The sequence below is a fragment of the Paralichthys olivaceus genome, chromosome 21, assembly GCF_024713975.1.
Source record: "Paralichthys olivaceus isolate ysfri-2021 chromosome 21, ASM2471397v2, whole genome shotgun sequence".
Classification (NCBI taxonomy): Eukaryota; Metazoa; Chordata; class Actinopteri; order Pleuronectiformes; family Paralichthyidae; genus Paralichthys; species Paralichthys olivaceus.
In genome coordinates this window covers 7,286,945-7,313,877 of record NC_091113.1, presented here as the reverse complement: position 1 = coordinate 7,313,877, position 26,933 = coordinate 7,286,945, and the positions used below count along the sequence as shown (strand labels likewise).

The 26,933-nt window shown below is 41.5% G+C and overlaps 3 protein-coding genes across 10 annotated transcripts in view; 2 read left to right on the top strand and 1 right to left on the bottom strand.

Moving 5' to 3' along the window:
• Positions 1 to 203: 203 nt before the first annotated feature.
• Positions 204 to 15,332, bottom strand: LOC109627092 (zinc finger CCHC domain-containing protein 24-like). The gene is made up of 5 exons (XM_020083484.2): positions 15,267 to 15,332; positions 12,055 to 12,605; positions 9,858 to 10,058; positions 1,775 to 1,939; positions 204 to 1,307 (listed from the first exon to the last, which is right to left on the bottom strand). The coding sequence occupies exons 2-5, from the start codon at positions 12,265 to 12,267 to the stop codon at positions 1,194 to 1,196; spliced, it is 693 nt and encodes a 230-aa protein (XP_019939043.1). The 5' UTR covers positions 12,268 to 12,605; positions 15,267 to 15,332; the 3' UTR covers positions 204 to 1,193.
• LOC109626993 (annexin A4-like) lies at positions 14,036 to 21,285 on the top strand. Of its 3 annotated transcripts, none has more exons than XM_020083291.2 (15): positions 14,036 to 14,359; positions 16,421 to 16,806; positions 16,933 to 16,970; positions 17,158 to 17,301; positions 17,422 to 17,509; positions 17,606 to 17,700; positions 17,807 to 17,920; positions 18,127 to 18,217; positions 18,417 to 18,496; positions 18,586 to 18,642; positions 18,743 to 18,836; positions 18,997 to 19,092; positions 19,535 to 19,593; positions 19,738 to 19,860; positions 19,951 to 21,285. In XM_020083291.2, exons 2-15 carry the CDS (start codon positions 16,431 to 16,433, stop codon positions 20,008 to 20,010), a joined length of 1,515 nt encoding a protein of 504 aa, XP_019938850.1. In that variant the 5' UTR covers positions 14,036 to 14,359; positions 16,421 to 16,430; the 3' UTR covers positions 20,011 to 21,285. The 3 variants fall into 3 exon arrangements, with proteins under 3 accessions (XP_019938850.1, XP_069373936.1, XP_069373935.1); XM_069517835.1 differs by having other exon boundaries at positions 14,339 to 14,535; XM_069517834.1 differs by lacking the exon at positions 14,036 to 14,359 and adding an exon at positions 14,505 to 14,765.
• A 4,123-nt stretch (positions 21,286 to 25,408) lies between these two features.
• LOC109626926 (disks large homolog 5-like) overlaps positions 25,409 to 26,933 on the top strand; it is a 26,740-nt gene continuing 25,215 nt past the window's right edge. For 3 of the 6 annotated variants that reach the window (XM_069517805.1, XM_069517808.1, XM_069517804.1), the window contains exon 1: positions 25,811 to 26,268. In XM_069517805.1, coding sequence (XP_069373906.1) covers positions 25,953 to 26,268 — 316 coding nt within the window. In that variant the 5' untranslated portion in view covers positions 25,811 to 25,952. Of the gene's footprint in view, positions 26,269 to 26,933 lie in introns of all 6 variants that reach the window. The other 3 variants (XM_020083177.2, XM_069517806.1, XM_069517807.1) reach the window with 2 other exon arrangements.

The following is a 26,933-nucleotide window of genomic DNA, read 5'->3' as shown; positions in this document are numbered from 1 at the left end:
TTTACATATATCTGTAAAATTATATGTCGTGGACCGATAACATGTTACATCAGGACTTGTTGATGGTGTTATTCACACTGACGTTCTCTCTCGGCTCCCAAACTCCAACATGGAGGATTTAAAAACAGATCTTCTGATCTTTCATCGTCAGAAGAGACAAAACCGATCAATTAGCAGAACAGTAAGAAAACAGGAACACGATGTAACATGTTTAAATTCATTTTAATACAAAAACATTTGAAGAGATCCATCTCATGGGTTACTCCCATCAAGGCACATTAAATGGCGTGTCACATCCAGATCAGTTATTATCAGCTGATGTTTCTTTTCCATTTAATTATGGTTAATTTGAAATACAAAAACCCTCTGAAGCAACATGCCCCGAAACCCTCCGCTGAATCCTTCATGATCTTTGGTACATTCAGGTTTTTAATCCTCTTTTTGTCTCATGTTACATATGAGACATTACAACCTATAAAAAAAGCACTTTGCCGAGTCTCTGTTAGCACTGGGTGCCAAAATATATATTTGTCAGGAAATAAATTGTTTCTAAATTATTGCATTTGTTTACAACTTTGAAATAAAACGACCTAAAAGGGGTTTTAACTGTATTCACATAGTATATAAAGAATAAATGTTAGTTGGCTAATATATTCCTTCATTAAGTGTAATAAGCGACAAAACTAATCGCTTAAAAATATCTCCAAAAAATTTGTACCCTCCCGTACTGATAATACAGATACACATTAATACTGCATATCCTTCTTAGTAAAGACTTGTTGCATATTTTATACAGAAAACATAATTTTAAGTTATTTCTGGAATATACAAACATGTAGAAAAGAGTCAAAGTCACTCGTGACTTTAGTTCCAACGCGAAGAAAGTGAGACGCTGAGCTAAAGTTCTTTAATTCACAGTTGGTAAGATTCTCGCTTCATAGTTACGACTTCAAATGAATATTCACATAATGATAACTGAGTTACTCACAAGCACCCAGCAAATGCAAAGTACTCGTCTCCACTGAGAGATACTCCAGAAAGTTTCCACTGCGACGAGCCTCTAACACGGAGAGTCACAGTGTCAGAGAATAAACCGTTAGAGATGAAGTACAATAAAGTTTATTACCTTGTGTTTTTAGTTATTAAAGTATATTTGTCCCTTTGTGGTAAAATGAGGGAAGTCAATAACCGTGTTATTGCACACGGCGGCAGTAGTAGCCAAGGACTTTGCATTTTTCACACAGGTGTTGTGGATGCTCTTTGTTCTGGTCCGACACGTCCAGCCCGTCCGGTTTCTCCAGAGGTCGCTGGAAAAAACGAACAAAAATAATTACGTTTTGTTCTCAGCCTTATGTTTGGGACTGGTACCAGTGTTAATGACTCAGGGAGAAATTTGCATTCCACAATTACACAAAAATGCAAAACATGTTTCATTTAATTCATTTTTTTTTTTTTAAATCTATATTTATTTCTTTTTTTTAATTTCCCTATTCTCTAAATTCCAATTTCTACCACTCTTAAATTCATGTGATTATTAATTTAATTATGTTAGAATGTTTTGTACAAGGACGTTTTTTACATCCAAAGTTAAGGACGACCATGGTGACCATGTTCGGAGAAGAATTATTTTAGATGAAATGTATGACAATTTTGCAGGATCTGATATTTGTCATCTACGGTAAAGACTTGATCTTGGGGCCTCTTCACAGCTGAGGGGCCCCAGAGCAGCCCTCCTAGTCTGCTGATACCTTCTGTCGCTTGGATTTGCTGTTACCTGTTTATGAGGGTAAACGTTGATGTGGCACTTGATGCATTCTTGCCCCATGTTGGCCCAGGAGTTCCCGCTCATCCACTTCCTCTTGCATTTAGGGCATTTGTATTCTCCGAAACACCTCTTCTTTCCCTGATACGGCGTACGGCCTTCACCTTTGGGTCGAGCCTGAACACAGAGTCATAGCAGGAAATAAATTCTAAAGCGTCAACATCGTGCACAACCTGCTTTCAGCTCACTTCATTACTTTAAAAGTGTAAAAATGACACGTTTCCAAATGTGTGAACCGCAGCAGCTTTGCAAACCTTTTGGTTTTTGCCTCTCAACACCTTTGATTAACGGTTTCTCTGGTCAACAGCCAATTCAAAGCTCTGCGTGATTAGAACGAGAAGCGAAAAGCAGCAGCTTTACTGGTGGTCAAGAGAGTTGAGTTTGAAATGAATATTGAGTATGAAATGAATATTTATTGGTTCTGTCAAATACGAGTGTGATTATGGAGGTGGCTCAGAGCACCTCCGGATGAACCAGGGAGAGGTGATGGCACCTCTGGAAGAGAAAGATAAGACGTATCTAAACTACATAGTAAATTATGCTGTAAGAACTACAGAGACTCTTTCCACGATTGAAGCAAATACAACGTTTTAATACTTTTAATACTTATTCCAAGAAAGTTGCATTATATTGTAATTTTTGTGTGTAATTTATTTGTTGGCCAGAAAAGAAGGAGTCTCAGCTTTCCCATTAAAAATGAACTCACTCCCTCCAGCTGTGTTCCCAAGGGACCATAAAGGAGGCCCCGGCCTGTGTGGGGACCAAAGGGAGAGGCCTCCCCGCTATAGGACAAATACCTCAGGCTCTCAGTCATCCCTCCCAGCTGCTCCCAACCCACCAACCAGGACACAAAGATCTTAGCTCGGAGGAAATAAAACCCAGATGAACTCTGCACTTGTATAACATGTGACAAAATCCAAAACCCATCACAAAGAAATCGTCTCGACAAGACTGGTTTGAATTAAAAGCGCCTCGGCTGAGAAAGTAGGGCAAGTTAAAATTAAGACGGAGTCCACGCCACCGAAGGAGTTCATCAAATCTTGTTTTGATTTCGCAGCAGAAACACATGTCAGGTTCAAAACCTCCAGCAGATCATTTTATTCATTTCCAGGACTACATCTGTCAAAAACAACAACAGCCAAGTCCCTCAACTGTACAGACCGCTGTGTTTGCATCACTCAGCCACCATGAGGCACTGTGGGAGGTCACTTTTGATAACAGCGCCTACAGGGAGAGTGGACAGAGCCTCATCTTCCTGAGGGAGGAAACAGCTTTCACTGTGCAGAGCAAGCAAAACAAACTGTACCTAAAGTCTGGAGCCCACAGGGCAGCAGAGGGCACGGCGCACTCCGGTGTTTCCACTGGTCCCATCAAAGAAGTGACACAGAGAACCGACCAATGACAATCACACTTTTGACCTGACTATGAGTGGACAGCAGGAAAGTTTGAGCAAAGGCAGAAACATGTACAAATCTGTCATCGATCCTCCAGCATGTATGGCACAAGTCACGAGTCTCAGAATGTTTTTCACTGTTTTACTTTTACTAACCCTAACCCTTTTTCTCAATGTCACAATGCTGCCCAAGCTGATCAACCAATAACAAAACCATCTATATTACTTAAAAACACAATTAACTGTCTCTCTCAAATAAGACTGAATCAAACACGCAGCAGTGACATGTTTGCTTTTATGCTCTCAAAGTAGACTCAGAGCTTCTCTTTGGATTTAGAGGTACAGGCTGTTCTGTTAATTTCTTTTTCTCATGAAAACAAGACTTAATCTTGTTAATTCAGAGAAACAGCTAATTTTTTTCCCTCTCAATTGAATGCAACACGCTTCCGTATGGTTGTAGTTTGTTTTCTGACTTTTTCATTTTTGGCCCGTTTTCTCCCAAAACAGATTTTGGTTTGATTGAAGATCTCTGCAGCCTAAAACCATGTGTGAGACGTGGTTTTGCTTTAAAGACAAACAGTTTTTTACCCCTTCATTTATTCTGTGCATTACAACACAGACTAACCAAAAGCCATATACTTTAAGTTGTGCAACTCAAATCAGAGCCAGAGTACATGGAGCGATGTAAAGCCAGATTTCGGGGCTGCAGCAGATAAGGCAGATCCTTGCAGCCGGGTGAGAGAGGCCCAGAAGGTTGGCTGCCTCCTTCTGCCATCATCTGGAATCCATCAGGATAAACAATGGATTTCTCTCCCCCCCTCCTTCTCCTTTCCCTCCCCCTCATTCACTCTCTCCCCACGTCCATACCCCCATGAGACATCCTGAAGAACGCAGGAACACCAGGCCTGTTGGATACCATGTGGTCAATTACTCCACACTAACAAACCCACGGCGCTCTCATCCCTTTCACTGGGTTTAATTTGTATCAGACGCCCAGAGTATCGGGGAGAAGCCCAGCTGTTACCAGAGCAAAACAACACATTAATGCCAGGACTCACTGCAACAGGTCTCCTAAGTCTTAAAGACTTAAGTGATACTTTGCATTATCTTGTGAAATCAATTATCCCAGCAGGGTTTGAAGCAACAAGTGGACCATGACTTTTCATTTTCCATAAACAGATGAAATGAGTAGATGGTTGGACGTATTTTAGGAATTATTACAAAAAAACATAATTATATCCAGAGACAGGTGAAATAATTACTTTAACTAGTTACAGGAATTTATCATGCAAGCATGCTGCTTGTTCCGTCGTCTCAAATGAGAGCGTTTACAGCTTTTCTCTGTTTCATATCATTGTTAAATTAATGAGATATTAAAATAACACATTTTCAGGTGACACCATAAAAAATAATAGTTTTGTCCAAATCTGCTGATTCTTAAAGTGTTCAAAGAAGACTATGGTGTCAATAATAATAGTAATAAAAATAATATATTATAATCTCTTAAACGTGCTTTGTAATGAAGAAAATATCTGGTGTACCTGAACATATTTGGGAACACTTTTAATGAGTAATTGGCCATGAATAAGTAATTATCTTTAACTGACACCCTGGTGTTCATACATATAGACATTTCCTCTCTTTAAATATTTGAGTTTATAGCTGCTTTGTTATTATGTGAAGATTTTTTTAAATACAATATGAAATCAATATGATTCTCATACTCACTGTGTATGAGGCTGATGTGTACAACTATACCGAGCTGCTCTTACTGTGTCATTCATGCTGAACTCAACATTCCTCTACATTTAAACACGTTTAAAAGTGCGCAAAGCTTCTCTACAGACTTCACCACACTGATAAGCACAAACCCCAGAGCTGTGATTCAAGGAAACAAGATACAAGACGCTCCCTGACCAGTGGCAGCAAACCTATGTCCTGTTTTACACAATGGTGCTTCCTTTTTTTCCCAGGATTTATCAGGGGCAAATGTTCCACTTATAGAAACATGCAGATATCAAATGATTCCTCCAGCGGCATGAGGCTGTAATCCTTCCACACAGCCTTTCTGCAAAGCTGGCTCATCTGACATACAGAATGGATTAACTTCCCCGTCCTCAAAAAAATAAATGTGATTAGGTATAAACAACTGCAGGCCAAAGAGCAGATGATTGGTTTTCTGTTTTCCTACGTGACTCTCTGGTTTTTTTACCATTCCATCAAGCCCCATTGTTCAGAGCATGTAGGACCATTAAACACAGCAGAATTATACCAAACAAATTCATGGACATTATAGCCTTTCACCAACTATTTCACACAGAGTGCTGCTTTCATAGGGGTCAAATTTACCAACACACTGAGCTCCAGTTGGCTGTGGTCAAGTTGATGACATATGCAGCTGTAAACTGGCTTTACATTTCACAATGAGGGAATGACAGAGGAAGGGGGGGGGGGGGGTGGCAGAGACCCACAACTGAGCCAGATCCAGGCTCCCAGGAGTTCAGTCACAAGCTGGAGGTAAATTTAATCTCATATCTAATGGGCAGTAATGGCTGCAGTTATAGTCAGTGTTACACTGTAGGAATAATCTCACCGAGAAGAACCTCACGTTTTAAAGTAGCAGTCCAACATCGATTTACAGTCGCCATGACAACAATCCACAGCATCTGTTAATGTGCCTCAACTTTTACAAACTTCATGAGCAGGTCGTAACAAATGGTGCCTTCATGTGGTGTATAAATAATCAAAAAAACAACGACTTCAAAACTGCAGAAATGTAATTTTCTGAGGAGCACGTGTTTGCATAGATTTTAGATGGCTAGGTTTATATGATTTGAAGATGAAGCAAGCGCAAAAATAAGAAGAGGATACAGGCAGGACGACAAAAGCACTATGACGGGCTACAGACATAAACAGCGTAGATAATGAGGCAGAAGACAGAGGTGAATGGGTAAAGGGGAGCAAATGAGCAGGTGAGTGTGGGAGTCAGATGAATGGATGAACGATGCCAGAAGAATGCGGTGAGAATGGTTAGCTTTAGATTACAGACTCTGGGGGGAGTGAAGTCTGTTTTCCTTGTTAAACTGCATACTGAACCTTTCCTTATCCTTAAACCGATAGTAGTGATGCCTGATCTGACCGCAACCAGTTACTTCAATTCTTACTCCTGAGTCTCTGTTTTAGGAAGTCCTGATGACACTTCATACCACCCCCTCCTCAACTTAATCTACCCCCAGATTCCAGGGTTTCCTCTATCTTGCTCGTCCCCCTCAGCAGACGATCCGGCCAAAACCAACAGACAGTAAACTGAGGAGGGATAAGACATTTATCAGCAGTGAAAACACAAGGACCAAAGCAGAGGTAATCGGACAGCTCTGCCTGAGATTCACCAGTTACACATTCGACTGTGAGTCGTATCACTGCACCTGGACAGAAGTGTAGTGTCTGGTCCTAAACCAACACTGATAACACATATCCAAAGAGTCGGCCTGGTTTTGGACAAAACGTTTGAAATATATTTGGGTTCGGGTGGGTCATGTTTTTTTACGCATATTAACCTCATTGGGCCCTCGTCAGATTCGTAACTTTGGACATTCAATAAAGAGGTGTGGAAAAAAACAGAGTTGTGTCAGACTACGTCCTGGTAAAATTCTAAAATGTTAGAGGCAACGTAATTCAGTTAAAGACAATGAACACTGATATTAAATACTATAGAACTCAAGCAACTAAAAACATCTGTTTCATCCCTCATAGTTCAAATACAATAAAAGAATTCCCTCTGAAAGTGTTGCAACTATCAAACGTTCCACTGTGCTGACTAATTATCAAAGCAGACCTTGTCCCTCGACTCAAACATGATTCAACTGCAACTGTAAAGACATACCGGTAAAACCCTTTTCCTGTGCTACCCACTGTTTCCAGAACCACGGTTTTGATTTGGACATCTCTGGGCAGCCGCTCACTGGCCCTTTAGAGTGTTCGTATAATCGCCGCTTCTTCGAATACGGACAGACGGATGGAGGGAGATGGAGTTGACTGCAGCCAAGCCAAGCAGAGCTGAGCGAACAATACAGCCTGACTTCTTGACCTTTGGTTCCACAGGGCCTCTGGAGAAACAATGCTCTCCTTATATAGCCCAGGCCCTTCCCACCATACACCCATTTACTGTCAGCACACTGTCACTTGTGTATTCTCTTTACAGTGACCTGGTTCAGCTGCTTAATTGGCTGAAATTTGCAGTTTTTTCCATCAACGTGGCACAGAGGAGTATTTTCATCTTAACACACTGATTTAATCACAAGTTGTTTGTCTGCAACCCAACAGTAAGACATCAACAGTGTACCGAAGGTGTTAATTTCAGTTATCTGGAGCTAAAAATACATCAGATTCCATCAAACAAGAACAAAATGCAGTTCAGCTCGGGCACGGCTCAAGAGACCTTTTGTCATGACAACGGCTCCGTAATCATAGCCTCGTCAAATATTAGCAACACATGATAAAATCTGACATCATCCTTTCTGAGGCAGAGCAGCAGAACGCCAGCCAGCAGAAATGGTTTCCAGATTTTTGAACACTATAAGGGGCGTGGTCACTCCAGAGAATTGTAAATATCTCGGAGTAATCCTTCGACGTCTTAAACTCCCGGTGAAGCAAGTAACCCAACCCTACGCTATGCTGTCAATGGGATCCTTACCGCTGACATGCCAAGCACAGCATGGATAGTATAGCTCATACCAGCGAGCAGGGCCACAACCAAAAATTCATGGTCTGACACTTCCCTTTTTTCACTGTTTTTCATCACCTAAGGATTTGGCTTGAGGAGCCATGTGTTTCTTTATCAAAGAAGCAGACTTTTAGAGTTGACATGGGCCCCATTCCACCCAGAGAGAGGCTCTTAAAGGCCCCACACACCCACATCCTGTGCACTTCTTCTCTCATCTTACTGAGCAGTGACATTCTTTGATTCCTGACCATACAACTCCCTTCAGCTATGGAAACATGCAACCAGGAAGTCAATGCTGCTAATATGTTTTATATCAAAAGATCTGAAACAAGCCATTTGCATTGCTTCGATTAATGCATCTCTTTACTACATTAACGTGCATCTAAGATTGGTGTTTAAAGGATGCTAAATGTCAATGTGTTGATCAGTGGTGGAAAACGTCTCATTCAGACAGAGACGTATATCTTTCAACTGACATCTCTGCCTTTTGCAGTTAAGTGAAAATGTTGAGAGCTATAAAGTCACTGCAGTTGATTTTCTCTACATTCCTCACTTTGCTCCACTAATTTTTTTCATGGCTGAGCTGCACCAATCTCCTCTGTGTGGGCAGAGATGGAGGTGAGCTTTCAGAGAAGAAGTATTTTTGGGAAACACGGTTATTTTATTTCTATATGCGAGTTAGATGAGAAGATAACGGTCTAACGTCTGCACAGTTAAGATGTAGTTTTGCTGGAGCCAGCAGTTTGTTGAATATGTACAAAAGTGTAAACCCAACTATTTAAATGTTTTACAGTGAGTTTGTACAGGACAGAGCCAAGCTCGCTGTTTTCCAGTTTTCTGCTAAGCTACGCTAATTAGCTGCTTATTCCAGCCACTTGGGCAGACGACAACTTTAGGTGATAAGGCTCTATTTGCTGTATTTTCCAGAAATGTTCCTGTTGTCGTGAACGCGTCTGACTTGCTAGATCTCCTGCGTTCTTCATATGTGAAAGACAAACTCCAGAAAATGTCCAGACCCAATTTTCTAGAACCAGCTCATGTCTGAAAACAGCTTCACTTTCGGCAAAAAAATAAATGTAACTCCCAAAATGTGCAACTATGGCTTTGAGCTCACACACAGCAGGATGCCATCACATACCAAAAAAATGAAATGTTTAAAATCTTGTAGCCACTATTTAATCTCTTGCACCAATTTAAGTTTAAATCAAAACGTTCTTGTAGAAAGTGATAGATTGCTGTAGATGTATCTTTGTTTTATGATCATGTTGCAGCTTTCACACAATCTTCTTTCTCTCTGACAAAATTAAGTGATGACTCTTTAACTGCGTCTTTATATAATCGACCAGTAAAAGTTTAACGGCTGTTTTGACTTTTTACTTTTTGCTACCTTCTCGGACACACCCTGTCAATTAGTCATTTGATTATTTCCATTACACCTAACAAATGTCAGGCATTTCCCTCTGAACATGATCAATGGGGAACCGCAGCTGCACATGAGCCAGTTGTAATTCTTCTTTCGTGTTTGGAGTAGAGGTCGTGCCACGTTCCACAGAAAAACCTATCATCTTTCATTAAGACCAGCTCTGAGATCCAATCGGGCATCTGCTGCTCATTACCAACCTGCAGTTGTACATCTAACTCAAATACGTGCTGAGGAATCTACTCTAACTTGGGTTGTATTATCTTTAAACAAAAAAAGCTGTGAATATGATTAAAACTGTGATGAAGCAGGTGGATTTGAACTAAGATTTAGATCAAATCAGATCAAATATGCCATGAATTCTTTTTTTCAGACAGCACTTCATAAATTGATGTCCAAAACATGTTTTGACAGGGGACTCAAATGGCTCAAACACGGCACAGCTGTTTCCTTTGTGGACGTGCACCTGACTGAGGTGCAGCATCCCTGACGGGCTCACCTGAGGGCAGTCTTTGATGTAGTGTCCTTTGTTGAAGCAAAGGTGGCACAGGTAGTTGGGCGGCGGCCGCTTGCTGTGTTTGCGCGTCTCGGGGGACAGGGAGAGGTCTGAGAAATGGTCCGCAAGAGAGCTCAGGCCGTCCACGATATTGTTGAGGGACCCGTAGGGCGAGGAGCTCTTGTAGAAGTTGTTGTTCACGGCCTGTTGGTGAAAAACATGGAGCAAGGTGATAAATCTGTGGCAATGGAAACATGTGGATGTGAGATTGAAATATACAAAAAATAGTAGATGCAATGACACACTAAGTCAAGGCTGCTCCTGACTATTAATCTCATTACCTCCACCAAGGAGTTTTCACCCCTGCCCTGTTTTTTAGTTGGTTTGTATGTTTGTGAACATGATCACGCAAAAACAATCGCAACAGTTTTCTGCAAAACTTGGTGAAAAGATCGACATGGGCCAAGGAAGAATCCATTTAATTTTAGAGTTGATCTGGATAAAGGGGCAGATCCAGGGATTTTTTAGAGCTTTTTAGAGCTCTCAACATTTTAGAGCTCTCAACATTTTCATCAGGCATGTTTAGGGGACTAATGTGTTTGAGTGTCTGCACTTTTGTGCAGATCCAAATAAAAATCTGGATCTAGTGAATTCCAATAAAATTTCATATTGGGACAGTTGGGCCTTGGTGGAACTGAGGTATTGTTCATTCATTCTATTAACCTGTTGATGAATCTCTTAACTCTTTATGTAGCCTAAAAACGTTTAAGAGACCTTTAATGCCAATCACGATTTCCCAGAGACCAAAGCTATGTCCTAAAATAGGTTGTTTTGTCCAACCAACAATCTTAAACCCAGAGATACCCTGTTTACAATGATACAAACCAAAAAACTGCATATTCTCACTTGGAGATAATTAATTCAAATATGTTAAGAATTGTGATTGATTAATTTTCCATTAATCTATTAATGGATTAATGGACTAATCTTTGTAGCGCTGCACACAAAAGTATCCCTCATTTCAAACAAGGACACAGAGGAACATTGTTGTGACTCGACGATGAAAGAGCACTTCAGCCAGCATGTCAGTCCATCACCCTGATGGATTCTCCTGTTTGTCTCTCTGACAGAAGCCGACTTTATTTCATTTCTGCAGATGCGCTGCCTTTACCGCATTTACTCTGCAAGCCAATGGTGTCCGTTTCCTCGCCGGAACAAAATGTCTTTGTCGTGTATTATTCCGACCGGTCCTATATTTGCACAACACAATCAGAATCATTGTGTCTCTGGAGGAGACGGGTGCTATGGCACCGCAGGGCAAACATGAAGAACAGCATGCAGACACTGGCTGTTTACTCTGAAGGCATCACAGACAGAGAATTGTGCACAGATGCACATGAACAATCCAGAGTACATGTTCTGTATGACATATCAACCCACTGCCTGTGTCGCTGTGGCATGTGTGCAGTTACAGTACATCGTTCTGTCTGCCAAGGAGGTTGTTTATTAGCAGGATTATGCAAAAAACTACAGGAAACTTGGTGGAAGGATGCTGTATGGCCAGGAGTGAGTGAGTGTTAAAAATTTAAATTTAAATCTGGATCTAGTGAATTCAAATGTGGTTTCATCAGGAGGCTTTTGGGCCTTGACTTCTCCACGATGTTTGAATTCTTCCAGTTTAAACGTGAAAGTGTATGTTTAGGTCCAACATGTAAACAGAAAAACACTAATTATAATTTTTTTTACTTTTCTTAAACGGGTCAGTGTTGAATCAAGCAACACCAAGCTCCACTGAGTCAAGGCTGCACACATCTCTAACCAGCAGAGGCCAGCCAGGGTGAACCCTCACAAACCCTGTGAGAGTTTTTTTTTTTCTTTCCTCAACCTGCCATTCCTCCAGCAGCTGCACACTGACACCAGAAAACAGTCTGAACACACTCAGGCACTATACCAGGGTACAAAACACATATTCATATGCTACCCACTCGCCACAGTGTGACCCAATGAAGGCATGCAGGTGAGGTTTACTGTATGGCCTACAAAAATAACCCAGAGTGAAATGTGAGGGGATGATTTTCATGGACACACTAGGGGAGAGATTTATGATATGCAGCAGAGGATGCAAGTTTCAACGGGGCACTTGTGTTGGAAACTGTCACAGTGGCCATGCAAGGAGTTAGTCACATCACACCAGCTGTACCTCACTCCTCAGATGGAAGAAGTTGTTGAGATAGTTGGAGCTCAGGTCCGCTGCGCTGCGCTTGGAGTTGTTCATGTCCTGGACAGAAGAGTTCGACTCGGCTTTGAAGGCATCGAACGTGCTGCTCTGCGAGTCCTGCAGGGACATGTAGACCCAGTTGAGCAGCTGTGCAGGTTGGTACACGGTGGCACCAGTCTCTATAGCGGACATCATGCTGTCGTTGGATGGAGGGGGGCCGCTGCGCCTCTTGGAGAGAAAGCACCGTCAGAACCGCCGGGTTTTCTGGATCATCCAACTTCTCTCAGTCATCCCCCTGCTCCGGCTGGGTGTGTGTGGACCTCGTGTTCACCTGGGGGAGCCCTGGAGGACCCCGGTCACAGGACGGCAGCGTCTCGGGGAGGGCGCAGTGGAAGCATTGAGCGCAAAAAAGGGCTGAGCAGCGGTTTGGAGCTTGGAGCAGCAGGACTGTGGGTTGCGTCACAGCGGATAGGAGGTCCAATCAGCGAGCATCGCTCTGCTCAACTTTTCTAAGTGTTCAGGAACATGGAAAACTAAAAGCAGGAGTTATAATGAAGGAGAAACCGGTTCAAATGATTTATAGGTCAGTGCTCTTGTGTGGTTTAGTTTGGAATGAGCCCCATTCGTTTTTGGAAATGTGCTTAAAAATAGATACAAACATAAAAGTTTAAATTCCTCATTAAACCTCAGAAGTCCAGTTTTTCTTTATGTTGACTCCAGTTTGTATCGACTTTGTTTTTGAAAACAGTAATAATGCATAATGTTACATGAACGTAATTGTTAAAGACCCAAGTCTGCTGTTACAATAATGAATGTGTATATCATATTACGAAAAACTGACGTACGATAAGTCGTGTTTTGTTTGTTTAATTGTTGTTTTCAAGCAAAGTAAGAAGTTTTTGACTCAGCATTCATCACTGCAGCGTAAAGTAAAATAAAAGCATTTTGAGATACACTTCATGGGGCTCGGTTAAACCAACAACAAACCACTTAGTGCTTACTCACTCAGTTTAAACTGATCTCACTTCAGGGCCTTCAGATTCTATACAGTCTGCAATACATGTCTTGACCACAAATAGCCTGCTGCCATCTAGTGGAGTAAACTGAAACTGAAGATAGTATTCTCACGCTTTGGGTTCAGGATTATTAAATTTATTTATATGGATTATTCCATATTGTAAAAAAAAAAAGAGCAAAGATAAGAGGAAAGTTTGAGAAGGGTGAGAAATAAGTGAAGCAGAATAAAATATATTCTTCTATTCTACCCAATTTATTTAGAGGTGAGGGCAAATTTAACCAGCTACAAAATTCTACTTTATGGTGCATCATTATAAACAATCTGATGAAATATTAACAAACCAGACACAGGGGTCATTTTTCTGTGACATTAACTTTTGATACTTACGTAAATATATTTTCCTACTTATTTACATACACCATGGTGACTTTAAACAATTTAACACAGCTAAGATAACTGTCTATCCACCTGAAAATTAGTAATATTGTGAGGAAAAACTTGCAAATAATTGATTTAGTGTGTAAAATGTAACTTTGTACTTCTTGGTCCCGAGCACCAAAAAGTACAGGATGAATGAACGACATTTACTTGAATTAAGTGTTTCTACATTGTTATGCTGTAATAATTATAATAATAATAACTGAATTTATATAGCACATTTTGAGAGGCCCAAGTCTGCGTAACAGAGATAAGAAACAAAAACATGACATAAAAAAAGAGGTACAGTGTGTAGAATTTAGTGATATCTAGTGTTGAAATTGCATGTTGCAGCAGAACAACTCACCCTCCTCTTCCAAACATGAAAAAGAACCTGTGGTAGCCTTTAACTGTCATAAAAACTCAAAAGGTGTTTAGTTTGTCCAGTCTGGACTAATGTAAAAAAACATGGCGGCCTCCATGGAGAGGGTCCCCTCGATGTAAATATAAAGTATTTAAATATAAAGAGCCTTGTCCTTGACCTTTAAGTCTTTCTTTGTGAACATGTGTGTTTTAGGGAGTTAAGTACACACGTGTGTGAGTTAACATGTGTGTTTTAGGGAGTGTCCAGGGTGGGGACATGTGTATAGTGAGTAAAACAAACCCCCTCCGGTTACCATGTAAACTAAAGACATGACCCGGAGACATATTTTCCAGTGTCTGTGAGGACAGTGAGCCTCAGCAGCAGTCTCTCGCTCCTGGACAACAACCGAGCAGAGCGGAAACCAGCTGAGGACCCACCCACCTCCAGCCTGCATCGTCCCTTCCTCTGATCAACTCCCTGTCCGCACAGTAAGTCGACTTAACCTTCTTCTCACACCTTCACTATTCAAAACATTAATCCTTCTCAGCGTTAAACTCGACCACGCAGCCGATCGATGTGTTTTCACCGAACACGAAGTTAGCATCGTCCGGTTAAACTGACTCAGCCGCCGTCGGGCTTTTTTTTTTTTTTTTTTTTTTTAACGGTACGTCAACTATAACGAGAGCAGGACTTCCTCCATTTTAAAGACGAGTTCTCAACACTCATGGTTTAATCTCCATTTGTCCAACACACCCTCGTTCCTCGTGCTACGTGTTGATGCTACATGCTAAACTTCGTCGGGAAGTATTGTGCAATGTTAACGGAAGGCAGGGTCACTGAAGCTCCTGGACATTTGACGAGATGTCGAGGTGTGGCGACACATTCAACGCGATGGTACACGCGTGATTTAAACTCTCCTTGTTATCGTAGACATGTTAATAAGGCAGTTTTGTTTAATATTAGCTTATTAGCTAGTTGGCTAATTGAACGTTTTCAGGCCTGCGATGCTCTGATGTTAATCGCTGACGCGTTCGGGTGCTAATTTCAGAATTGTAAAAGTCAAAACTAGAGGTGTAAATGCACATGCTCGTGGTGTTTTATACAGTGTGAAACAACAACAGAAGGCTACACTAGCAGGCTGTTGTGTTGTGTTGTCTGGGTTAGAAATCAACACCTCTGAGGATCGTTTTAAAAAGTCCACTGCGCATTTTAATCGTTTCTACAGTTATAAAACACACAGCGACGTCGCTATATTGTATTAATTTTCTTTTTTCAATGATTAACCTAATCTGGACTTTTTGTTCTCGCAGCCATCACATCTTCGGGTTGTAAATATGAGGTGGGATGTAAATTGTGGTGTTTCTGATAACCCGTAAACGCCTCACTAGTACTTACAAGGGTCCAAAGGAGAAGCTGGAAAGCAGCAGGAGAGTGTCGTCCACCAGGAAGTCACCTTTGACCCAGAAAGATTAACACAATGGTGCATCTATGAAGTCAGAGTTTCTGCAGCCTGATTGACTGCTAATCTATGATAAAGTCGTAATAATGCAGCCAAGCAGGGAGCTGTCTGTGAAGTTTACTTGTGTTTTATTGTGAGTGAAAACTGTGTGCATGTCTGCCCTGGTTCACCTGTGCAGCTCCTGTTACATGGCAAACATATTGTTAAATTCTGCCCTGCAGCTGTAATGTGTAGGTGGCACCATTCAGCTGTGTAATTCTAAAAACAACTCCTCACATGAGTGGGTTCTTATCAGAAGGATCTTCACAGTGTTTTTTTTGAGTGTTGTGTTGATGTGTAACTGATGTGTAACTGAAAAGATTTGGGGATATTGCAACAAGCGGCGTTCTCTCTGTTTGTTCAAAGAAGAGGGAAGGAACTCTTGATGTCAGCTGAGTTCACTTTCAAAACTAAAAAACAAAGCAGATTCATATGACATCATCATCACATGTTAAAGACCTTGGCAGGAGGCAGTTGTGAGTTTCTGACATCGTAATGGAATTGAAAAATGTCATATTGTTTATGTCTGGGAGGAGGGAATGTTTTTTATGCTGTTGAGTTAACTTGAGGCACCAGATTGGCACTGGGTGAGGGGCTGGGCACCTGTTTGCATTATTTTTAGAGAACTGAAAATACCATACTAACAACAGATATTTGTTGAACTGCAACTTATATTGTTGCTGATAGTGGACGACCGAGTTTCCAGTGTTATAGGTGTTTATGAACAAAGACTGTCACAAAATTACAGAAATGTTAGCAGGATATGTGAATTGAATCAAGAACCTTGCACATTCTTGTTTGCTTCACATCTGACCAGCTATGGTGATAGACAAGCTAGGCAAATGAAGGGAAACCTCAATGTGAGACAACAACAGTCGGAGTATTTTTGCAGTTTGAATGAATCTCTATTAGCAATTTCCATCTGAGAATCTGAAAAGCAATCCCCAGGTGCAGGAGCGTTTTAAGTGACAAGGTGTCCCACAAAATACATGTAGACTTGAATTTCCCCAGGTATCATCAGTAATGAGCAATAACTTCATGTCACCTCCAGGTTCTGAAAAATGAGTTACCCAGGATACCCTCCTCAGTCAGGTGGATACCCACCACAGGCAGGGGGCTACCCACCTCAACCAGGAGCATATCCACCCGCAGCAGGAGGCTACCCTCCTGCTGCAGGGGGATACCCACCAGCAGCAGGTGGCTACCCTCCGGCAGCAGGAGGCTACCCCCCGCAGGCAGGCGGATACCCACCTCAAGCTGGCGGATACCCTTCCCAAGCTGGCGGTTACCCACCCGCAGCGGGAGGTTACCCCCAAGCAGCAGGGGGCTACCCTGCCCAGGCAGGCGGCTACCCTGCCCCTGCAGGAGGCTTCCCTCCTCAGGCCGGAGGATACCCACAGCCTGGAGCAGGAGGCTATCCTTCCATGCCTCCAGCAGGTGAGGTTGCACATTGTTATTGGAATCCTGGCGATTTACAGGCAACTCCACCAAAAACTTACATAAAAACATCATGTATAACAAATGAATGGCATTTTGATTGTTCTGTCAATGTTTTCTTTGCAGGTGGAGGCTGGGGTCAAACATCAGGCGGTTATGGCGCGGTACATAACTTCTTATATCACTCCTTACGTCTGCAGAACAATGTCACTAAGAGCATATGGGCTGACTTAAGCTAAAGCTCTTGTTTGCTTAAATCACCTTATCTTCACCAGCCTTACTAAACCGTATTTGTTCTACATGACGTTTGTCGCCACATTCTTAGCACTTACAGCTGTCCTTTGTTTGCAGCCAGGAGGAGCTCAGCAGGGATACCCAGGAGGCCCAGCCCCAGGCCAACCCATGCCAAATTACCCTGGGGCCCCAGCCACAAACCCCTCAATGCCTGGATATGGAAGTGGAGTTCCATCAAATCCTCAGGCTCCTGCCATTCCTGTACGATGCATCTTCATTTTAGGATCTCTCTTAAACTATGTTCCAATGCATATGCTGCTAAAACATGCAGCTATTTTATCTTCTAATATTTTATATCTCATGTTTATTTTAAATTTACAGAAAGGCTACAGGGGATCTATTAAGGACTATCCAGGGGCTGATCCTCTGAGGGACGTTGAAGTTCTTCGAAAGGCCATGAAGGGTTTTGGTAAGTTCATCCAATGCATTATCATTAAAAATGAATAAGAACTTTATTGTCCAATTTCCTTTTTTTACATTAATTATGAAAAATGATCTTGGATAGGCACTGATGAAAATGCCATTATTGAACTTCTGGGAAGTCGCACCAACAAGCAGAGAGTTCCAATGGTGCCTGGCTATAAAACTACCTATGGAAAAGTACGTTTTACTATTTATTTAGATTTGACTTTCTTTTGTTTTTTCTTTTTCTGCCCCCCATATGACCTTGCTCTCATGTCTATTTTTTGTATTTTTCCCCTCTCAGGATTTAATCCACGATCTGAAGTCTGAGCTCACTGGAAACTTTGAGAACCTGGTTGTTGCCATGATGATGAGTCCCTCGCACTTTGACGCATATGAACTCAGAGAGGCTATAAAGGTTGGAAGCCTCAGTTGTTGTCTCAGCAGATGCTTCATTTGTGGTTTTGTAGTTAGAACCACAGTGTGTGACTCATTGTGCAGTAGGAAAATAATAATAACAAAAATCCCTTTTGTAAGATTGGATGTCAGACCAAGATTCAAAGTCCATTTTTACTTTTTGATTTGTGTTTGTTTCTGAGCATGTCTTTCTATATTTTTTTTTAGGGCGCAGGAACTGATGAAGCTTGTCTGATTGAGATTCTGTCATCACGCTCCAATGCAGAGATTCGTCAAATCACCACTATCTACAAAGCTGGTGAGTTCTGATGTTGACATGTGTACTTTTGATTCATATGTTTATTAAAATAATAAAAAGCGTGGGAGAATAATGTTTGAATTTGATCTTAATGTTTGAATGTTTCATAGTAATCTAGTAATTTGAGTTCTCACATTCAGGTGCCAAAAAATGTAAATATGATGCAAATGAGTGAATTTTACTGAAAATGTCCTTCTAGAGTTCGGGAAGAGCCTGGAGGACGCCATCAACAGCGACACCTCTGGTCACTTCCGCAGGCTCCTGGTCTCTCTGAGTCAGGTAGGCTCTGCTTTTAAATGACTAGAGCCAAAGCATTCAGGTATGATAACGTGTTTTCAGTCTATACGTCTTTGTCTTACTCCATCTAGGGAAACCGTGACGAAAGGGAGACTGTTGACATCTCTCTGGCTAAACAGGATGCTCAGGTACTGGTTTGTAGGTGACTCAGTGTTGTAACATTCTTGTATGTAATTAGCAAGCCTTATCATGTTTCTCTTTTAATGTGTGTGTGTATGTGTGTTTCAGAAACTTTATGCTGCTGGAGAGAACAAAGTGGGAACGGATGAGTCTCAGTTTAATGCCATCCTGTGTGCTCGCAGCAAGCCTCACCTTAGAGCAGGTGTGTTATTGTAACATCACTTTGCTTCCACTAAGCTCCTAATATACATTCTGCTTCTGTATTTACCAGTGTCATAGCCGCTGCACACACTGACCTTTTGATTCATGTTTTCAAATATTATGATTTTAACTGTCTTGCATGTGTCTCTCGTCTTAAATAGTTTTCCAGGAGTACCAGCACATGTGTGGGAGAGACCTTGAGAAAAGTATCTGCAGGGAAATGTCTGGCAATGTGGAGGATGGCATGGTGGCTGTGGGTAAGCTTGAGCTTTTTGTCTTCATTTCTTCAAACCTCAACTGAAGTGATGAGCCTTCCCAAAAACGTTTTCAGGCTTTAAGTATACATTGAAGTCATCTGTCAAGAGGTTGTTTTCCGACGCTTTCCTGGAAGGACTAAAATACCTTTCAGGCTTTGACCCACCTTTTTTAAATCTTGAAAGGTGATTGATCTAAAGAAAATGATGGACTGTGAAGAAGCGGCTGACTGAAATGTTTGCAGTCTTCACCTTCGATGGTCATATATTATAAAACATACAATACAGTTACTTCTCTTTTTTTGGTCCATAATTTCAGCTTTAAACAATCAGCTTTTTGACTTGTTCTCTCCATCTTGTCTTTGTGGAGCGTTGGTCTGATCTCGCAGATCAGACTCATTTATTTTCAGTGACTTAACATTCAATATCTGCTGCTGTTTTCTAGTGAAATGCATCAAGAACACCCCTGCATACTTTGCAGAGAGGCTCCACAAGGCCATGCAGGTACTTCTGTTTTTTTATTTATTCTCATTTTACTCCTTAATCATGAAACAAGATAGTTTCCTGCTTTGATGTGATCGTATTGGGACAGAGGAGAAGATTTCACTGCTGCAGTCAGTGAAGTGTCATATTGTGATGCATTTACAGGGTGCAGGGACCAAGGACAGAACCCTCATTCGGATCATGGTCTCCCGCTCTGAGGTTGACATGTTGGACATCAGAAAGGAATACGTGAAGACCTATGGAAAATCCCTCTACAATCATATCTCAGTAAGTCCAGCCTACCGCGTTACTATGACAAACACATTTTCTGATATTTCTCAGCCATCTTTACGTGATGCATATTTCTGTGTTTCTCAGGGTGATACCTCTGGAGATTACAAGAAGCTTCTACTGAAGCTGTGCGGTGGTAACGACTAAAAGGAAAAGAAGCTAAACCCTCCTGTGGACAGTATATGTATGTCCACACTGTAACAATGTTATAGGACTTAATATCACCTCTGATGCATGCATTTAACATTAGCTTTCCTGTAACAATGGTAACTCAACATTAGGTTTGTATTCTCTGCAATGACATAGATGCCACTGATTGTCAAAAGTAATTATATATTAATATGAAGAGTTATAAAACCACAGTAGATAGATTCATCTTTATTTGATGAGAGGCAGAGGCCTAAAACAGAAAGTGAGAACAAGAAAATGTCAAACTCAATCAACAAAAATGAAGGTTTATTATTGTGCTAACAATGTTATATAGTAGTAGTAACTACAATACTTTAAATGATCACAAACTGGATACAGAGAGTTTAATACTATAAGAAAAAACAGTGTAAAAGATGCAGGCAAGTGGCTCATATAGGAAGTATATTTTACACAATATATCATTTCAGCACTATTGGGATAAAGTTTGCTGCATTGCCAATCATTCCATGTATGCAAAGTTATAAAAAAAAACCTATGTGAGACTGTTAAACTAGTTTGAGCAAAGATAAAATCTCAAAGGATCATCTGGTGATTCTTTAACTAGTGACACATAAATCCAGCTTATTGTTTTAATGTAAGAAATTAAGATCCGCAAAGGACGTGTCCGTGCTAACTAACAAGAGTTTTACTTCTGCTTTAGAGTCAATGAAGGTTATTTTTTTGCTATATATGTTTATTTATATCAGCTCTACAAAACTCTAATGTTCAGCTCCTGAAATGTAAAACTTTCCAATCATTGCTCAGCATTTTCAGACAGAGTTGCCTTTCTCTCAACATTGAAAAGCCAAAGCATAGAGACAGATCATGTTGTGCCTTTTGCCTGGGCTGCTAAGTGCAGAGATTTCACTGTGCAACCATTACCATACATGTGTTGTTGCAGAAAATTTAAAATTTACTTTGTTTGGTTTTGAATATTTTGTTTACATCTTCTGTCATGGTGTCCTGTACTGGTTTATTCTGCCAGTAGAGGGCTCTTGGCTCAATGAAGTGCCATTCCTTATGTCTGGCTGTGTTGCCTGCTGACTGAGAGTCGTCCATCGAGCTGAATATCTAATGCATTAACTCTTCTTTTAAATCATCCTTATAACATGATAATGATTGGAACTGAATGGATGCCTGTTTAATGTTCTAACATTTTGCCATCTGATTGTCCCAGTGTCTCCAGAGGCAGCCACTTGTCATTTCAATAAAAACATTTTTGGCATATCTGGATTATATTTGTGAACTGAGACTGTGTTTTGCATGAAACGTGGCTCGTGGATTTTCTCTGAGCCTGCACACAATGAGCAATTTGCATTTCAAATATGGTCTCATTTTCAGCACCTCTGTCTCCCCTCCCCATCTCCATCCTCAGAGCGTCAGGAGCTGTGTGTTGTGTTCAAAGGTGCGAGTAATGTGGCTTACGTAACTTGTGTGCGTGTGCTGTATAATCGGAGAGGGAGAGAGAATGCTCAGGTTTGCTCTGCAGCTCGAGTGATATGGCACAGAGAGCTTTCTCTCAAGGCTATAAATAGTGTCCATATTGGAGACATGGTTGTCCTAAAGTCGTCTTTCTGTTGTGCTCACTCGCCTCAAAGTGCTGCCTCAGAGGAACTGTGATGGGGAGACAAATGACTTCACTGAGCCTCCCCTCTTCTAACCCTTCCTTATTTTTCATACACACTTTAAGTGAAAAGCTCCCACCAGCTGGAGGACAAAGCGGGATGAATATTTGATGTCGGTATTTGTGTATTTTCTCTCCAGTGGAGCCAGTTTGCCGCGATACCCCCAGAAATATATAGGTCAAAAGCAAATCTTAGGGGGGACCTTTCCATTTGCCTCGCTTTTACTTTTAGAGACAAAACAGAACACTTCCCTGATCCTGATTTCCAGACAAAGTGCTTTAATTATTAACACATGGACTTCAGAAAGCATGCTTTCTGGGACTCAATTACACCTTAAAACATCTGAAACACGCACACAGGGTTACACTGCTTTACTGGACAGTGCAGATGGGGGTGGTGTCAGTCAAAAGAACCTGTACACATCATCAGTTCCAGTCAGACAAAGAGGTTAGGGATGAGGTCGTGGCCTAAGGTTTTAAGACAGAGACGAGAACATTGACATCTGTGTTTTGTTTGATTTATTAGTTTCGTAATTGTAGTTTTAATTTCGACTGCTGCGCAGCGTCGTCAATCATGTAATCTGGAAACTACATAGAAGAGTCCGCACAGGAGGCCTGTCAGGTGAAATCGTGAAGCATTTATCACTGATATTTTTGAGTGTGTGTGATTTGGTGCAGAATTCAAATAAAGATCTAGTGAATGTAAATGTGGTTTCATAAGGGGACTGTTGGGCCTTGGCTCTATTGCCATTCTAGTTTAGTTTGTATGTTTTTAAATCTTGGAATGCTAAATAATTCATATTTGATATGATATTTTACTCTGAAGAAAAACTCCTACTGACATAAAGGGAAAAGAGGAAAATACTAAAATAAAGTGACAAACGATTAAAAAAATAAAATCTCATTGTACGTTTGGGACACAGGCATTTTAAACATAATTTGAAATGAAATCCATTTCAATGAGTCAACTGAGACTAGTCACCGGTTTTACCTTAATTCACATCCCCCTAACCATTTACTACTATTAATACTGTGTCATGGACAAGTAAGTATCAACCAAATAGTTGATTCACAGTGGATATTCTGCAGCCGTCCAATAAGGAATGTGTTGTTGAGTGACATTTGGTTGCCAGGGACATAATCCTGCTTTAAACTTCATGAGTGCATATAAGCAAATTACAAACCCGAGGATTAGATCAACAACACATAATGAGATGTTGCAGCAGATATCACTATAGCCCTGTCTGCAGAGCTGCAACCTGCACAGTCTGAGTCTCATCCTGTGATATTTGACAAAATAAGAGAATAAAACCTGTTCAACCTGTTCTTTCACTTGTCTATATACGTCCAGCTAAAGAGGCTTTAGAGCGGCACACTGCCGGAGGTCAGCAAACCATCACAAAACCCAGCCAGAGTTTGAAGATTTATGGGTCTCGAATTTTAATCTAGAATTTACATAGTTCCCACACATTTCAATTAGTTTTCTTGGTGAGTTCCATATGGATTTTTCCCTGCAGGGAAAATAAATTAGTGTAGTTGTTATATAACCACTTGGATTGTTAAAGCAGTTTTAAACTGAAGAAATGTATAGGCACAGTGTGTACCGTATTAAGCTTTAAAGCCAAGCCCTGCCTAGCTCCAGATGAGAGTCACAGTCCTCATAAAGCCAATACACTGAAAACCCTTAATTATATATAGAGCATTGTCATCAGTTACGGTAAATGTTTGGTAGATTTTCACATTCAGCTTTTGGCAAGGTCATGTATGTGAGGCTACATATGAGAATGTATGGATTTTCTTACACGATTTCATCATCTGCATTTACGTCATTTGTTTCTTGAGGATTTCAGTGTTCTGTGACGACTGCCTCTTTTGAGATCTGATGGATTATGTGGAGCAGAAGAAAGCTCACGGAGCGGGGCAGATGTGTCAGGGGACAATCCAGATGAGTAATAGGCAACTCTATATGATCTGGTGGTACATATACAATCTGCTCTGAAAAGAGATCAAGTCACACATAGCTGTTGCAGTTTCCTCAAAATGAAATGATAAATGATTCAAAAATGAACGATGCATGTGCAACATCCATAACTGGATACAAAAAACAGGTCAAGCTTTGGAAAGTGAAGCACAAATCAATAAATGCATGATATTCAATGCTGTTGTATTTACACAACTGCATAACGCAAAGGATACGTGCCAGATTACCAGAAACAAATTCACTTTATTGTACGGTACCACATGCCTGCATAATGCAATGCTCCTTAAACATATGACAACCAACAACCACACATTGAGACATTTAGTTTCCCCCCCTACACGATAAGTAAGTCCCTATAGAGATAAAGGGCATTTTGGGAGATTACGATGTCATTAAGCTTCTGTACAACAAAGCGACAGAAATGACAAAGAAGATTATTTTGTGATTTTAGGGCAATATTTGCTAACATTTAGAGTATAAATGTATGTGTGTGTGTGTTAGATTGGGATCCACTGTTTAGGGGCATTGCAGCTGCACATGGAGTTACAATTAAACTTCACTCAATATAGCATATTCTTTGAACTCCACTGTACTGGATAAATACGTCAGTAGAAATATCGCTATGTGAGATTTTATCACATGTACAGATGCATTATAGGAAAATCGAGTCCTCACAAATGCTATTTTGGATGAATGAGCAAAAATTCCCACAGACACACTCTAAAATCTTGTCGAAAGGTTTCCCAGAAGAGTTGTAATAGCTGCAAAGAGGAGACAACTCCATATTAATGCCTCCATCGGCACAGTGGTGAGTAGATGATGAGTGAAGTTTCATTTTTGGGTGAACTATCCCTTTAAGGGTTCAGGGTGTAGTATTTAGTGACATCTAGTAGTAAAGTTACATGTTTCAGCTGAATACCCCACACCTCATCCTCCCCTTCCAAACATGGGAGAAAACCTGAGGTCGCCCTTCAGTTATCATATAAAAACGCAGAAGTTAGTTTGTCCAGTTTGGGCTACCGTAAAAAAAATGGCAGCCTCCGTAGAATGGACCCTCTCCTGATGTAAATATAAAGTATTTAAAGGTCCAGTGTGTAAGATTTAGGTGAAAGGGAACTGTTGTCAGAAATTTAATGTAGAATAATCCTCATGATGTTTTCACTAGTTCGTTTCATCTAAACTGTAGTGTTCTTTACCCCAGACAAGGCTCTTTATATTTGAATACTTTATATTAACATCGAGGGGACCATCTCTACGGAGGCCGCCATGTTTTTTACATTAGTCCAGACTGGACAAACTAAACCTCTTTTGAGTTTTCATGACAACTGAATGCTACCAGAGGTTCTCCTTCATGTTTGGAAGAGGAGGGTGAGGTGAGAAGTGTTCAACTGCAAAATAAAATACACATTGTACCTTTAAATATACAGGGCCCATTCTAGGGTAAAGAAAACCACAACACACTGGTGGGTTACTTTGTATTCATAAGGAACACAATAAGGGAAATGTTATTGTTACCACAACAATAACAGGGACATATACATAAGTTTGTAAAACATCCATTTTCACTTTTCCCTTGTTGGTTTTTCACCGAACACAACAGACGACATCACGACAGTGTCACCTGGTTTATAACCATCGTCACGTGATCATTTTCATAACGACGATTACAGCGGAGGAACCAGGTGAAAGCGAAGCCCCGCCCCCTTTTTACCTTAAAAGTCCACGGCGGGGACGATGATTGGCAGATCGCTACAGCTGCTGCGGCGCGGACCCAGGGAGACATGGCGGAGTTTGTAGTTTCACGGAGAAGCGCTGCTCAGGAGTTTCTCCACTTTCCAACATGTCCGCACGACTTCAGCTCGGGACTTTAATGTCCACGTAGCGTGTGTGGAGCGGAGCTGGAAGAGGCGCCGACGTCTTTTTTCACTCAGTTTTTCTTCTTCCCGGGGAAGGACGGAGGGAGCAGCGGCGGCAGGAGCGGCCGCGGTCGGGGGAAAATGTGTTGTCATCTCCGCGCAGTCAACAGCCTTGGGCAACAAATATGGCTACTTCTGGTGTATCCCTCAGTTCGGGTCGATAACCGTCCCCAGCCGGGCCGGGCCGGGTAGTTCCTCCAGGGGGGTCAGGAGTTACTTCTAGTCCGGGGGTTGGAAGTTGACTACCAGAAAAGATTAAGACGCTGGATTTGTCCCCGGAGCTGGTTTGGTTGAAGCGAAGGAGTTGGAGGGAGGGAGGAGGGGAGCGAAACTAAAGAAGAAGAAGAAGAAAGAAAGGAGCAAGAAGAAGAAGAAGAAGATGGATCCCAGGAATAAGGAGTTACTGGAGACATGCTACCAGAACTTGGTGGAGTCCATAACAGACGCGGACCGGGTCGTGGACGTGCTGGCTCACTGCGGGAGCCTCAGCCCGGCGGAGCGCTTCGAGCTGGGGCACAGCTGCGCCTCCAACCCGGAGAAAGTGGAGCTTCTCCTGAAGATCCTGATGAGTAAGGACAGAGACCATTTCTCCGAGTTGTGCTCGGCCCTGGAGAAGACGCACCCTCACCTGCACTCGGTGCTGCTCAACGGCACCGGACCAGTGGACCACACGACCGGTGAGCAGCCACCACAGGGTTCGTTACCTCATGTAGATTGACTGGAGATTTTTAAACCATGAATAAAAGTAGATTATTGTGAAGGCATGTGCAGATTTATCACACTGATGGGTTGTTATGGTTGTGATCGAGCCTCTGACTGTCGATCTGACCAACATTAGGAGTATTGACCATATGACAACTTGATGAAGGCCATGACTCTTCCCCTGGGCAAGTTTAAAGAGTGTGTGTGTGAGAGAGAGGGCTGCACAATCATGGGACCTGATGCTTATTTACACACACACACACACACACACACACACACACACACACACACACACACACACACACACACACACACACACACACACACTGCTGTGCTTGTTTCCTTTGCCCTGTCACTGAAAGCACAGCCTGCCAGCCTTTTGTGAAAGTATTTAATGGAGCCAAAAAGACTTAAACAATCAATGTAGTGACGAGCTGCGTGTGTGTGAGGGTGAGAATCAATACCCCACTGTCAAAGTCAAATAAATGAGCTAAGAATTAAATGTGTCTTAATGCACACAGTGCAGTATTGAGTGGAGAGTGAGAGACGTCATTTGTGCCATGCTACAGCACCAACCTGCATCACTTTCATCATGTCATCATCTGACAAATATATATTTCTGAAGCATTTACAAGATTATGATGGTTTGGTGAGTTTA

What these genes read in the sequence shown, in the direction of transcription:
- LOC109626993 (XM_020083291.2), top strand. Translation starts at nt 16,431, where the DNA reads ATGAGTTACCCAGGATACCCTCCTCAGTCAGGTGGATACCCACCACAG. An exon ending in AAAGGCCATGAAGGGTTTTG is followed by an intron (nt 17,510 to 17,605) that starts GTAAGTTCATCC and finishes GATCTTGGATAG; the next exon opens with GCACTGATGAAAATGCCATT. An exon ending in TCCTGGTCTCTCTGAGTCAG is followed by an intron (nt 18,497 to 18,585) that starts GTAGGCTCTGCT and finishes TACTCCATCTAG; the next exon opens with GGAAACCGTGACGAAAGGGA.
- LOC109627092 (XM_020083484.2), bottom strand. Translation starts at nt 12,267, where the DNA reads ATGATGTCCGCTATAGAGACTGGTGCCACCGTGTACCAACCTGCACAG. An exon ending in TCTTCCATCTGAGGAGTGAG is followed by an intron (nt 10,059 to 12,054) that starts GTACAGCTGGTG and finishes TTTCACCAACAG; the next exon opens with GCCGTGAACAACAACTTCTA. An exon ending in ACGTTTACCCTCATAAACAG is followed by an intron (nt 1,308 to 1,774) that starts GTAACAGCAAAT and finishes CGTTTTTTCCAG; the next exon opens with CGACCTCTGGAGAAACCGGA.